The sequence below is a fragment of the Ostrea edulis genome, chromosome 5, assembly GCF_947568905.1.
Source record: "Ostrea edulis chromosome 5, xbOstEdul1.1, whole genome shotgun sequence".
Taxonomy (NCBI): Eukaryota; Metazoa; Mollusca; class Bivalvia; order Ostreida; family Ostreidae; genus Ostrea; species Ostrea edulis.
The window spans coordinates 57,540,256-57,553,223 of NC_079168.1; the positions used below are offsets into that span (position 1 = coordinate 57,540,256).

The 12,968-nt window shown below is 38.2% G+C and overlaps 1 protein-coding gene and 1 long non-coding RNA gene across 5 annotated transcripts in view; one reads left to right on the forward strand and one right to left on the reverse strand.

The window, feature by feature from the left end:
- LOC125649460 (uncharacterized) lies at window positions 1-3,325 on the reverse strand. Its single transcript, XR_007360707.2, has 2 exons — window positions 2,891-3,325; window positions 1-2,031 (listed from the first exon to the last, which is right to left on the reverse strand). It is a non-coding gene; the product is annotated as an uncharacterized LOC125649460 (long non-coding RNA).
- The window catches only part of LOC125649459 (uncharacterized), a 12,007-nt gene continuing 2,177 nt past the window's right edge, over window positions 3,139-12,968 (forward strand). The window contains exons 1-2 of one of the 4 annotated variants that reach the window (XR_008802917.1): window positions 3,139-3,232; window positions 8,147-8,273. Coding sequence is in view for 2 of the 4 variants with exons in the window: in XM_056164929.1 (XP_056020904.1) it covers window positions 5,082-7,982 (2,901 nt within the window). In the remaining 2 variants the exon portion in view is untranslated. Of the gene's footprint in view, window positions 3,233-5,079; window positions 8,008-8,146; window positions 8,274-12,968 lie in introns of those variants that run through there. The other 3 variants (XR_008802918.1, XM_056164929.1, XM_056164928.1) reach the window with 3 other exon arrangements.

A 12,968-nucleotide genomic window follows, 5' to 3' on the forward strand; every position in this document is an offset into this window, starting at 1 on the left:
TAATAATTCAATTAATATAATTTCAAGAACAATGACATATCAAGTATTAAATTAACATATATTCAAAAATACTAATTAAAAAAGAGAGATTCAAAAACAGAAATGACCAGGTTCTTGTAAAATATGTTATCTATCATAGGAACAACAGTAGAAACATACTGGAAAAATGACAAAGGTAGAATTTTTCAACCAAAAAAAAAAAAAGAAAAAAAAAAAGAGAAGCATTTTTAAAATGTTACATGTATTTCTTCAATGTTTTTATAACATCTATAATGTACAGGGTCTGGAAAATGTTAAGTACAAGCTGAGTTGGTTACATAAAGTACCATGCTTAAAAAATGACTAAGTTCAACTTCATCAAGCACATGTAAATTTTTCAAAGAATGCCTGATCACTTCCGAAAAGACACATGCACATTTCCAATGCTTCCATAACAGCTGTTCAAGGTCTGAAGAATGTCAAAAAAATTCTGTAAGAGGAGTTGATTACACAAAATAGGTACCATCTATTCAAGAAATGCTTTAAAATGACTTAAGTTCAACTACATGTACATTTTTTTTTAACAAAATGTCTGATCACTTTCAAAAACACATATGCACATCTTCAATGTATTCATAACAACTGACACAGTTTGAGGAATGTCAAATTAGAGGTAAACGAGGAGTTGATTACACAAAATAGATACTGTCGATTAAAGAAATGCTTAAAAAATGACGAAGTTTAACTACAAGTAAATTTTTCAAAAAAATGTCTGATCACTTTCAAAAAGGTACACGCACATCTTCAATGTATCCCTAACAACTGTACAAAGTTTGAGGAACATCAAGTGAGAGGTGTGAAAGGAGTTGATTACACAAAGTAGGTACTATTACAGGGACGCTATTGTCGCTTGCCCACCAGTCATTCACCATTTTATAAACTGTTTGAACATTGTGCAACCCGACCAAAAATATAAAATATAATTATAACAAGATGTGAGAGAAAACTTAAAGAAACTGCAACAGCTTCTAATCCACAAATATTGCATTGTGCAATGTTTAAAAGTTCTCGGTGAAGTCCCACCCTGGCCATGAGAGTACATTTATTTGGAAACTGCTGCATAAAGAATTTCTTTCAAGATCCAAGAGAAAAATATCAACCCACTGTGGCACTTTTCTGGCCTAAGGTCAGGTTGTGATTTGAATAGATTTGTGAATTTTGGCCGTTTTAGATCAATCATGTCAAATGAAAGTTTTTAAAAAATAAAATCCTTATTAAACTAGCAAGTGCTATACAAATGATGCTATAAATGCTAGAATTGTATATACAATTAAAACAAAGGAGTTGACATGATCTTAAGGACATGTAATTAAAAAGGAGGTCTATCATTTGCATAACATGACTGTGCATTAATAACAGGTTTCGGCAACATTTGCAGACAAGAATGAAATATATTCAAAATTCACACATGTAAAATATGCACTTTTCCTCAGAAAAATCTGGAGACAATCTACATGAATTTTAAAGTCAGTACTGTTAAGGACTTTATATTCTGATAAATTAATACAGACTTGTGGGCACTTATTAGGGAGAACACTGTAAACATTTACACAAGTTTCTCCATCATAGATGAATGGGAGAATAATAGGACTATCTCCATGTTGTCTGCGCCTTAGAATCAAAAACATGATTGAATTCTGGACCTTCTTCTAATCTTCCACTTGTTCAGTACTTGGTCATCACAATCACATATTGTCCGCAACAACTCTACTGTCCCATCCATTTGTTGTGATAAACTGTAAATAGTTTTTCGGTTAAGACAGTGCCTTTACTCACAAATACATGTAGCAGTCTCATCAGATTCACTTGGCAAGTGTGTATAAATTGAAATGTCATTCTTTTTTAAAAACTAAATAACACTAAGTAACTTCATTAGTGATTTATACATAATCCAGGCCTGCATGTTGGAACTCTCAGATATGGCAAGTTGAAGACAGCCTATCAACACACCATCACAACTTCTGTATCTTCACGACTAACATGAAATATATTCTGAAAAAGATATAAAATTGTAAATAATTATGAGATACCATTGGCCGTCCTATATACAAGTTTGCAAGGTCTCTAACATAGGAGGAATCATTCAGGGGTGTGTACATGTAATTACCGTCGCCCGACACCTGGGGCCACCGATTTTCAAAGCCGAGAAATAATCAATGTTGCGTTATAGCCCATTGGGCTAATAAATGCAATATTTGATGTACAACTGTTAATATCATGCTGACCAGACTTTACGTACAAATTAACTTTATTGCCAAGACAAGATCTTCAATCCATGTTTTTAATAAATTACGTATATGCATTGATGGAGTGACAAAATTGAGATTCTGGAAGTCACATCCCTGATCATAATGCAGTTTAACTTTTCTAACTGGACATCTGGGTTCAAATCATAAGCATTTAAATTAAAAAAAATAATCAACCATTCATTTACTGAATAAACTATTCAATTTTGCAAATATAACCCGAGTAGAAAGTAAACAAAAAATAGCATAATTATTACGGAAATAGGCCTATTTTATTTGTTTGTTTTCCGGCCTTTTCCCTCTCTCTTCATTTTTTTTTAAGTGCCTATAGATCTATGGTCCTGTCCAAATGTATAAGGAAAAAAAAAAATCCGCGATGGCTACGATAATGCAACTAGAAGGAGTCTAATCTCATACAATGGAAATTTAAAAAAAAAAAAAAATTCCACATAATTTCAAAGAATTGAATGAAGCATGTAAATTTATAAACGTAAACACTGACTTGCAAGATTTGACGCAACAACATACAATGAGCGATGGTAAGTTTCGTTTTGAACAATATATTAGAGAGTTTATAACTATAAGATACACAGTAAATCACTTACTCAATGATTGGAAGATTCTCCTCAGAATATCTGCATCAACTCCTGTTCTCGATTCATATTCAAGATGTTTACTGGTATCGCATCATGGCGTCTGTTGATATCAAATTTATCACAATAAATACGTTACCTTTATAAATTTAGATATTCACCTGCTTGCAGTCTTGTATCGGAAAAAAACCATGTAAACAAAAAAGCACCCTTCGTGACCCGCCACCTCTGACATGCTCAGAAACCAACATCCGGTATCATCTTTTCTTTTCCGCCGTTGTGGAGTGCAGTCACGTTTTTCTCGAGGAGGAAAAGAATTTTTTCTACTTGCTAATTTTGGCTAAGTATTGCATGGTAGTTTTTGATATTACTTATTACATTATTAAGCAATATGGCGAATGAAGGTGAAAATGTTAAATTACCTTTTATTGCTGTAGAGGGCGAGTACTGGGACTCTGTTGACTCTAGAAGTTTTGGTCCCATGGAATCTGACCCTTTTCTTTCTTATGGGAATGTCATGGATTCCACAGGAATTCCTCCTACCCCGGTTACTTCGGTAGGTCAAATTAGAGTTACCTCTACTATTACGCGACCTCCTGGTAGTCCGGTGGCTAGTTCTCGCCCTGAGAGTTTTCCTTCGGGTAATCGTAGGGATACGTTTTATCGGTCTAGGTGGCCAGCTAGATTTCCTCATCCCATGTATTCTGTGCCACCTTATCCCTACTCGACTCAACCTGTGTGGACAGGGCAAGGTTTTGTTAGTAAACCAAACTTAATTGAGTCCTCCAATAAGGACGAAATTAAATGTTTGGTTTCCTCTATTCAGAAACTTGAGGCTTCTATTTCTTCAAAATTTATGACAGTGGAACGTAGGCTCGATTTGATTGAATGCAAATCAGCTACGTCCCCCACTGTTCCTGGGGCTGCTCTTGTCACCCCTCGGCCCGCTTTTGATAATAAAGCGGACGAGGAGGTTGACTCATTATCTTTGGCTCCCAGTAGTCAAGAGGCATCTTTTCTCAGTGATAATTGCCTATCTCCGGTTCCTTCAGTCGATGAAGTTGGGCTTTCTCAGGAGCAACTTCCTGTAGAGAATCTCACTCTGAAAGCTAAAGTGTACGCAATTCGTAGAGAATTGTCAGGTCCCGATTCTTTAGTTTCTCCTCCCAGGAGTTCTCACAAACCTTCTGATTTTCAGTCCTGCTCTGATCTTGTGAGAGATTCTTCTAAGTCGTATGCTTCTTTTCCCGAGTCTAGTCATTTTAAATCTGCATTGGCTTCCATTAATTCTCATCTTGTCGACGATCAGATGTCCTCCAATAAGGCCTCTAATTTAGTTAGACAAAATCTGGCTTTTAGTACATCTTCTTTCCCTGGTAAGGTTAGAATGAAGTATTTTGATATTCATGATGTTTCCTTGGGAAAATCTCAACCTGTTTTTGATAAGACTTTTTCCAATCTTCTTGGTGTTAAGTCTTCTGAGGGGGTCAAGTTATCTCAGACTTCTTATTCTAGGTCGGAGAACAATCTTCGGGGTGTTGCCGCAGCTTTACGGTATGCGGAACACTTTCTTGCTGCTGCAGGTGCCTCTCTTAAAGATAAGGGCGAAGAATTTGATGATGTTCGTTCTTTTCTTCTCCAAGTAGATAGATGTCTTTGCACTTCTCAGCTCTTGAATCTTGGCACTATTGCCAATTTTTCTTTAGCTAGGAGACAAGAGATTCTTCAAAAATCTAACGTCTCTGAGTTTCTTAAAGACAACCTACTTTTTTCTCCTCTTCATAAAGAGCAGTTATTTGGCATCTCTTTACGCAAATTACAAGAGGAATTACACAAAGAACCTCCTACTGTTAAAGTAGATGTACAACTCAACAATGGTAGTTCTAGGCGTGTTTCTTGTTCTTCTAAATCAGACGCTTCTAGAAGTAAGTCGCAAGGTTCTACTAAATCTGGCTCTTCTCTGCAAGGTTCAAGTAATCTTAAGAGAAGTAATGAGCATCGTTCTTTCCCATCGGCTTCTGGATCTAATAATAAAAAACCCAAAGTAGCCAAGGGTAAGAAATCTCAGTTTTGATGCCTCCCCCCCCCCTCCTGTAGCACAATCCACTCTTTCCGAGGAAGTAGGTGTTCCCTTTCCTCATCTTCCTGTGGGAGGACGCCTCTCTCTTTTTCTTCCTCATTGGTCCCGTCTCATTTCGGACAAATGGGTTCTTTCTGTGCTACGGAGGGGTTTAGAGCTTCAATTTCGAGAACAGCCTCCTCTCTCTGCGGTTCCTCTGGAATTTTCTATGACCAGAGACCCGCGGAAAAATCTGTTGTTACAAGAGGAAGTGTCTCTACTTCTCCAAAAGAATGTATTGGAAGAAGTAAGTCCACCTCTAGGTTGGGGGTTCTACTCTCGTCTCTTTCTTGTACCCAAAAAGAATGGACAAATGAGACCTGTGTTGGACCTCTCTTTTCTGAATCAGTATCTGGTGATTCCACATTTCAAAATGGAGACCAACAGGTCGATCAGAACCTCTTTCCATACAGGGATGTGGACGTCTTCTTTAGATCTGACGGATGCTTATTTTCATGTCCCTATAGCTCCGGCTTATCGGAAGTTTCTTCGTCTGGTCTGGGAGGGCAAGGTATATGCTTTCAGGGCAATGCCTTTTGGCCTATCTACTGCTCCACTAGTGTTCACAAAAAATTTTCAAACAGTGGTTGCGTATCTACACTCCCAGTCCATTTTCATCCATACATATCTAGACGATTCTCTGATCAAGAATTTTTCTTTCATCCTTCTTCATCAACATACTCATCGAGTTATTCATCTTCTGTTGAAGCTGGGTTTCCTTATTTCTTGGGAAAAATCAGAGATAGTTCCCAGTCAGAGTTTCATTTTCCTAGGGGAACAATTTCGAACAGATCTTGGGATAGTTCTTCCTCCAGAGGAGAAATTTCTCAAGCTTCAGTATCTGTTGGATCAACTACTTTCAGCCAAACAGGCTTCAGCTCGCCAGTTTCTACAACTGATAGGTTTTCTGATTTCTCTGATGGACATAGTACCTTTAGGTCGTCTTCATATTCGCCCCATTCAGTGGTATCTTCTGGAATTTTGGGTACCAGCCTCACAACAGTGGGAAGCTGTTATTCCCATTCTTCCCAGATTGTATCCTCATCTTCTGTGGTGGTCAGTGAGAGAGAATGTTATGATAGGTTGCTCGCTAGACTCCCCAGTTCCTTCTATGACCCTGTTTACAGATGCTTCTCTGACAGGCTGGGGAGCTACCCTGGAAGGCAGAGAGGCATAAGGTATATGGTCCGGTCTCCAGTTGACAGAACACATCAATTTACTGGAGATGCGGGCTGTTCTTCTGGCATTGAAACACTTTTCCCAATTTGTTCAGGGTCAATCTCTGATGATAGCCACAGACAATACAACAGTAGTGGCTTATCTGCAGAATCAGGGCGGCACACATTCTCAGTCTCTTTACCTTCTGTGCAAAGAAATTCTGTTGTTTTGCCGTTCCCTGGGAATTCGCTTGTCAGTCAGGCATGTTCCTGGCAATCTGAATCTAGTAGCGGATGCTCTCTCAAGGTCACTGCATCCAGTGAATACAGAATGGGAGTTACATCCAGCAGTCTTTCAGGAGATCTGTCTCAAGTGGGATCGTCCTCATATAGACCTCTTTGCTACTCATCTGAATTGCAAACTGCCAACGTTTGTCTATCCGATTCCAGACAACAAAGCTTTAGCAGTGGATGCAATGTCTTTCGATTGGAAGGGGATGTTTTCTTACATGTTTCCTCCTTTTCGCCTCCTTCCCAAGATTTTACACAAAATCAGGGTAGAAATTTGCAAGACCATTCTTATTGCTCCAGCATGGCCAAAACAATCTTGGTTTCCAGATCTTCTTCAACTGTGTTGTGCGAGACCAATTCTTCTTCCTCTCAGGAAAGATCTTTTGTCTCAATTCAAAGGCAGGAAAGTTCATCAGAATCTTTCCAACCTCCATCTACACGCATGGTTACTGTCAGGGAATCTCTCAGACAGGATGGCTTTTCTGACAGAGCAGCCAAACGTATCTCTAGTTCAGTCAGCAAATCTACAGGAGCAATTTATGACTCTAAGTGGAACATCTTCTGTTCTTGGTGTCGTTCAAAGGAAATTGATCCTCTCGCAGTTACTGTCCAACAGTTAGCTGAGTTTTTAGTCTATCTGTTTGAAGACAAAGGTTTCTCTCCCTCTACTATTAAGGGCTATCGTTCAGCTTTATCTAGAACTATAGCTTTGTCAGGAGGTCCTGATTTTGGGAAGAATGAGTTCTTGTCCCTCATGGTCAAGAATTTTTGTTTGGAACGACCTAGACAACGTAGGTTGGTTCCATCCTGGAATTTAGCTTTGGTTCTTAGGACTTTACAATTTCCTCCTTTCGAACCTTTATTTTTAGCTCCCTTTAAGTTTTTGACCTTGAAGTGCTGTTTTTTATTAGCTTTAGCTTCTGGTCGTAGAAGGAGTGAGATTCATGCTTTCTCCATTGCAGATTCTTGTCTCAGATTTTCTGCAGAAAATTCTTCAGTTACTCTGTTGACAGATCCATCTTTCTTAGCCAAGAATCAGTTATCAGACAAAAGTTCTGGACCTATTGTTATTCCTGCTCTACCTAAATCATTAGGTAATCAGGATTTATGTCCAGTGCGTACACTTCAGAAATATATTTCTGTTTTGTCAACGCTCAGACCTTCTGGTTCTACTAGACTTTTCATTCCTATTAAGAAAGGTCTAAGTGATATTTCGGTTAAGACTATTTCTACTTGGCTTTGTCAGACTGTTAAGATGGCTTACCAATCTTCATCTCCAGAAGCCTTGTCTCGTGTTCAAGTTCAGGCACATGAAATTAGAGCCTTGTCTTGCTCCTGGGCTATTTTCAATTCCTCCTCTATGTCGGAAATCATGTCAGCTGGTTATTGGAGGTCTGATAGTACCTTTTATAACCATTACCTTAGATCTATGCCCCTTCATAGTGACAGTTTGTTCTCGCTTGGACCTCTAGTTTCAGCTCAAAAAGTGGTTTTTCCTCCTAGTTGCCAATCTCAGGGGGATTCAGCTCTACTTTGAATTCTGCTTATCTAAATTTATAAAGGTAACGTATTTATTGTGATAAATTCTAAATTTTTAGTATTAAAATTTGTATTTGTTAAATAAATACTTACCTTTATAAATCAGAGGTCCCAACCCACCTCCCCTTCATCCCCCTTCTAATTTTTTGTTTTATGTCAAAGAATAGATGATACCGGATGTTGGTTTCTGAGCATGTCAGAGGTGGCGGGTCACGAAGGGTGCTTTTTTGTTTACATGGTTTTTTTCCGATACAAGACTGCAAGCAGGTGAATATCTAAATTTATAAAGGTAAGTATTTATTTAATAAATACAAATTTTAATACTAAAAATTTAGACTTTCGCGCTCAGCATAAAATATTGAATGAATCCCACACCCGACGCATTGAACCCGATCTCTATTTGCGATGCATAGAGCCGTAAAGCCCCATGAAGACCTACTTTGGTATACAGCTTAGATTATTCTAACTTAGTATCAATTAGCATTCCACAAACCAGAATAACGTACCTGGATAAAATCCTGATATGTAAATTATACGATATAAAGGTGAATTTTTACCACTCTCATTTGATTAATTTCAACTCAGAAACCCAGTATCTGAATTGTAATCAACAGATATACATGTAAATAAAGAAAAGAAACCTCTCTCTCTCTCTCTCTCTCTCTCTCTCTCTCTCTCTCTCTCTCTCTCTCTCTCTCCATTTATTTAGATATAGATATTTTTTCTTCACTTTTTTTTCTAATTAGATTAAAATTCAGATACCTGTGCACTTACATCTTATTTTAAAGGGGCATTAGCTGTGAAAGTGATGACAACCATTTTCGTTTTTCACCTCAAAATCTCTCGATGATATTGAAATACATATTGATGACTAATAAGAACATTTATTTTTTTATTATGTACAAAAACAAGAGAATTAACCCTAATAAAACTACGTTAGATAACCGCTTTTAATTAAAGAAATATATATGGAAGAAGTATTCACTGCACCCAAATCAAATAATTTCTCAAATAAAAACAAAATCAGCATTTACAGTTTGCTGACAGCATGCAAAGCCTTAAGGTAACTAGAGAATAATTATACTGTCTTGCAAGACAATAATATTCAATCACCAAAATCACATATTCATTTTCAAGAGGTTAAAAGGTGTTTGAAATAATTAAATACAAGTGTAATTATTACTTTAGTATATAATAACTATTATAGGGCAACTTTCATTGAATTCAATATTTGGTGACAAAATGACCGTTAATTCGAATTCCCATTAAGACAATTGAGAAGATGGATGGAAGGGGTGCGAGAAATGTTGCATATATGTTCTATTATAGAAAATGTTGTGATGGATATATTGAAATGGCTCTTTTATTCTAAATATTCAAGAAAAGTCGTGAACTTTGGTTCCCTTGCTGTTTCAGTTTTAAAATTTTAAGAAAAAAGTTGTCAACTTCTGGCACACGATTCTGAATACCAAAGAAAAAGTTGTGGTGCACTTCTGACACACAGTTTTGATTCTGAATACCAAAGAAAAAGTTGTGGTGCACTTCTGGCACACAGTTTTGATTCTGAATACCAAAGAAAAAGTTGTGGTGCACTTCTGGCACACTGTGCCACTAGTGGCACACCGTGTGCTGCTAGTGGCACACCGTGTGCTGCTAGTGGCACACTGTATGCCGCTAGCGGCATTAGCTGCACACTTCTGGCAAAACAGCTCTGGCACACTGATTTGTTTGCCGCAAACTTGCGGCAAATTTGCAGCAAACTTTACATTTTGGTAAGGGCAGCCCTGACAAAGTTGACAAACTTCAGGCATCGATCTTTATTCCTCTTTGGTTTCTTCCTTCCCCTTTCCAACACATCTGCAAGAACAGAAAGAATTAACCTACCGTAAAATAAGCAAATAAATGTTTATTCGGTATATACATATATGCATAAATACCAAGGATAACCCATTAAAGCTCAAAAGCTTATTTCCAATCGGAGTCCTTTGATGCATGGATGTTTGCGCTAGGGGTCATTTATGTGGGAGGAAACCGGAGTACCAGGAGGAAACCCACGTGTCCAAGTGGGTGACCGCCGTACCCTCTCACATACAACCACTGCCGATCATGGGGATCAAACTCGGGTCGCAGTGGTGAGAAGTGAGAGCACTACCTCTGCGCTATCCGGACACCGTATAGCAGGTTTATTCCGTGGGTTTATGGTGATTTGCTGGCTGAAAGGTATGATAATAATTTTAGCGGAATAAATTTTGGTGGACAGGGAAGAGTTGTCTCTCTTTCAAATACTGAAGTCGCAATTGGGTGCATATTTGGCGAATGAAATTTTGGCGGAAAGTTATCTAGCCGTTGAAATAAGCCAAAATTATAACCTTGCGGAAAAAACCTGCTATATGGTATAATGTCTTCTTGTGTATTGTCCATCTCTCAAAGCTACTGAACACAAAGACAGTGTTTTCTAAGTTGGCTTGTCTAGCATAAAGTTTGCAGTCAGCCAATCGTCTGTTATGCCCCATGTTGCAAGGTTGGTTGGAGTAGGCAACACATCATAAACAGACGTATGTCGGAATTGCAATCTCTGGGGCTCTATAGTCCAGACATCATTCCATGATAATTTCTTCTGTCAAGCTCCTTTTTATTTAAGTCAGCTTTCCTGCTTTTTTATTCCGACTGCCTTCATCATTCTTGTATGCTACTTCATTGTACAGACCTCCTTCAGACTAACTCCCTCTTTTCCACATCTGATGCTGTATAGCCCATCTTAGTCCTTGCCTGCCTATCGCTCGACTGCCCATAATGTCACCATGCCTCAGTCTCTTGCACTGTCTGCTTGACTGACCACTTCCTTACAGTTACCTTGATATCCTTGCTGTTTTACAGCATCAAGAACTGTCTGACCTTGGTGACCTTAAACTCATCCACTATGGATGTCAATAGTTAATATATTGTAGCTTGGCCCCCATGCTGTACAGACTAATTAACACTACTAAAACTCCTGGGAGCTGCAAGCCATCTCCGAAGGTAACTTAGCCAGCCATTCCATTGTCTCAACTCCACAGTCAGTATGAATTTCATGATCCCCAGAATGGGTGTTCTGACCCTAAAGTGGGGCCAAAATGGTTTACAATACACATGTACACAACTTTTGAAAGTTTCTTTTTGCATATTTGTGCTGATATTGCATAAATACTGAATGCATTTTAAAAATCTGGATAGAAGGCCTTTTCAAAAATAACAAATGTCCATGGCAGGGGTTCTGACTCTGAGGTGCAAGCCCAAAAGGTACATGTTATGTGCATAATGTTTAGATATTTCTTCTTTACTTGCATTGCATGATGTTGAATAGGAGCTGAATGCAAAAACCTGAAGACCAAAAGTGCAGGGTTCTTGGAGTAATAATTCTGACTGGTACAAAATAGTCATAAGGTTAATTAACATATATTATGTAACGTTTTTCATCAGTATGGGCACTAATTTGGGAGCATTTGTGTTTTAAGAACACATTTTGTTTTATACTATTGCTGAATATTAGAATTTATCTTAGATATGGAAGAATAGGAAAATTATTACCCCCTCACAATTCATTGCAAAAGGGAGTCTGATCAAAAACAGAAATGCATAATACACATTAGTAATTTTTCACTGAATCTTTCCAATAATTTTTTCTTACATTTTGAATCACCTGATTATTCCTTGTTAAATGTACTTCTAATGCTATTGTTTAATGGATAGATATTCTATAGAATTTGAGGACAATACAACGTGTTTTCAAAAAATTAATTCCTAAAATTGGTCTTGGAGTGTATATCAAGATTGTTGCAAGTTCCTAATGCACATGATTCAGGCACCATTAAGTCCATTAAATAAACAGGTTCTCAATATTTGACTGCATTGTCTTTAAATATGACCGCTTTTGAGAAATGCCTGCAACTGAATGATGCTCAATGCAATAACGCAATTGGACAACTGAAAACAGGTGGGTCACAATTGGCAGTTGCAAGAGAAGCACCACATCTCATCTTTGGAGCCGATATCAACAGCATGGTTCAACAAATGATCGTCATAGAACAGGTAGATCATGCATGATGTCAGCAGCACAAAATCGTTTCATCTGACAGCGTCATCAACAGCATCGGCCATTCCTGGGATTCGCAGAATATCTATCAGACTGTTCACAATCGGCTATGGGATGCTGATTGATGAAGTCATTGCAGCCACACATGGTTCCAATATTGCAACACGACAACCCTAGCCCACTTAGTCCTCTTCGTCCCTTACGGAACATAGGGTTGAAACAGTCATCCTCCATCTAACTCTGTTTTGAGCAATTTGTTTGGCTTCTCTCCAGGTGGTTCCAATGCCATCTAGTTCTTTCAGCCTTGTTCTTCTCCAGCTGTGTGTTGGTCTCCCTCGTCTCCTGCATCCCTGTGGATTCCAGTCCAATGCCTGTTTTGTTATGTTGTTCACAGGTTTTCTCAAAGTATGTCCAATCCACTGCCAAGATCGATTTTTAATTTGTTCATTCACTGAGTCTTGCTTTGTTTGAATATAGAGGTTCTTGTTATTAATGGTTCGAGGCCACCATATTCTACATATACAACGAAGACATTTATTGACAAACACCTGGATTTTGTGTTGGAATCCTTTGGCAAGTCTCCAGGTTTCAGATCCATAGAGTAGAACAGATTTTACGTTTGTGTTGAATAATAGCCCACATACTGCTCATCTAACATGTAATGTTCTGTAAAGATACAAATTATTAGCCATCCAAATCACCAGATTTGAACCCTATCAAAGATGCATGGGGCAAACTGGATAAGTGCATCCATGCCAAAGACAACTGCAGCCTCAGACTCTGCAGCAACTGGCCCAAGCTCTGCACTTAGCATGGAATATCCCTAGACATTAGAGAATTAAGTTCGTCCATGGGAATGTGTTGTCAGGCAGTCATTGGTGCTCATGGAGGGACAAGATATTGAACTTGGAT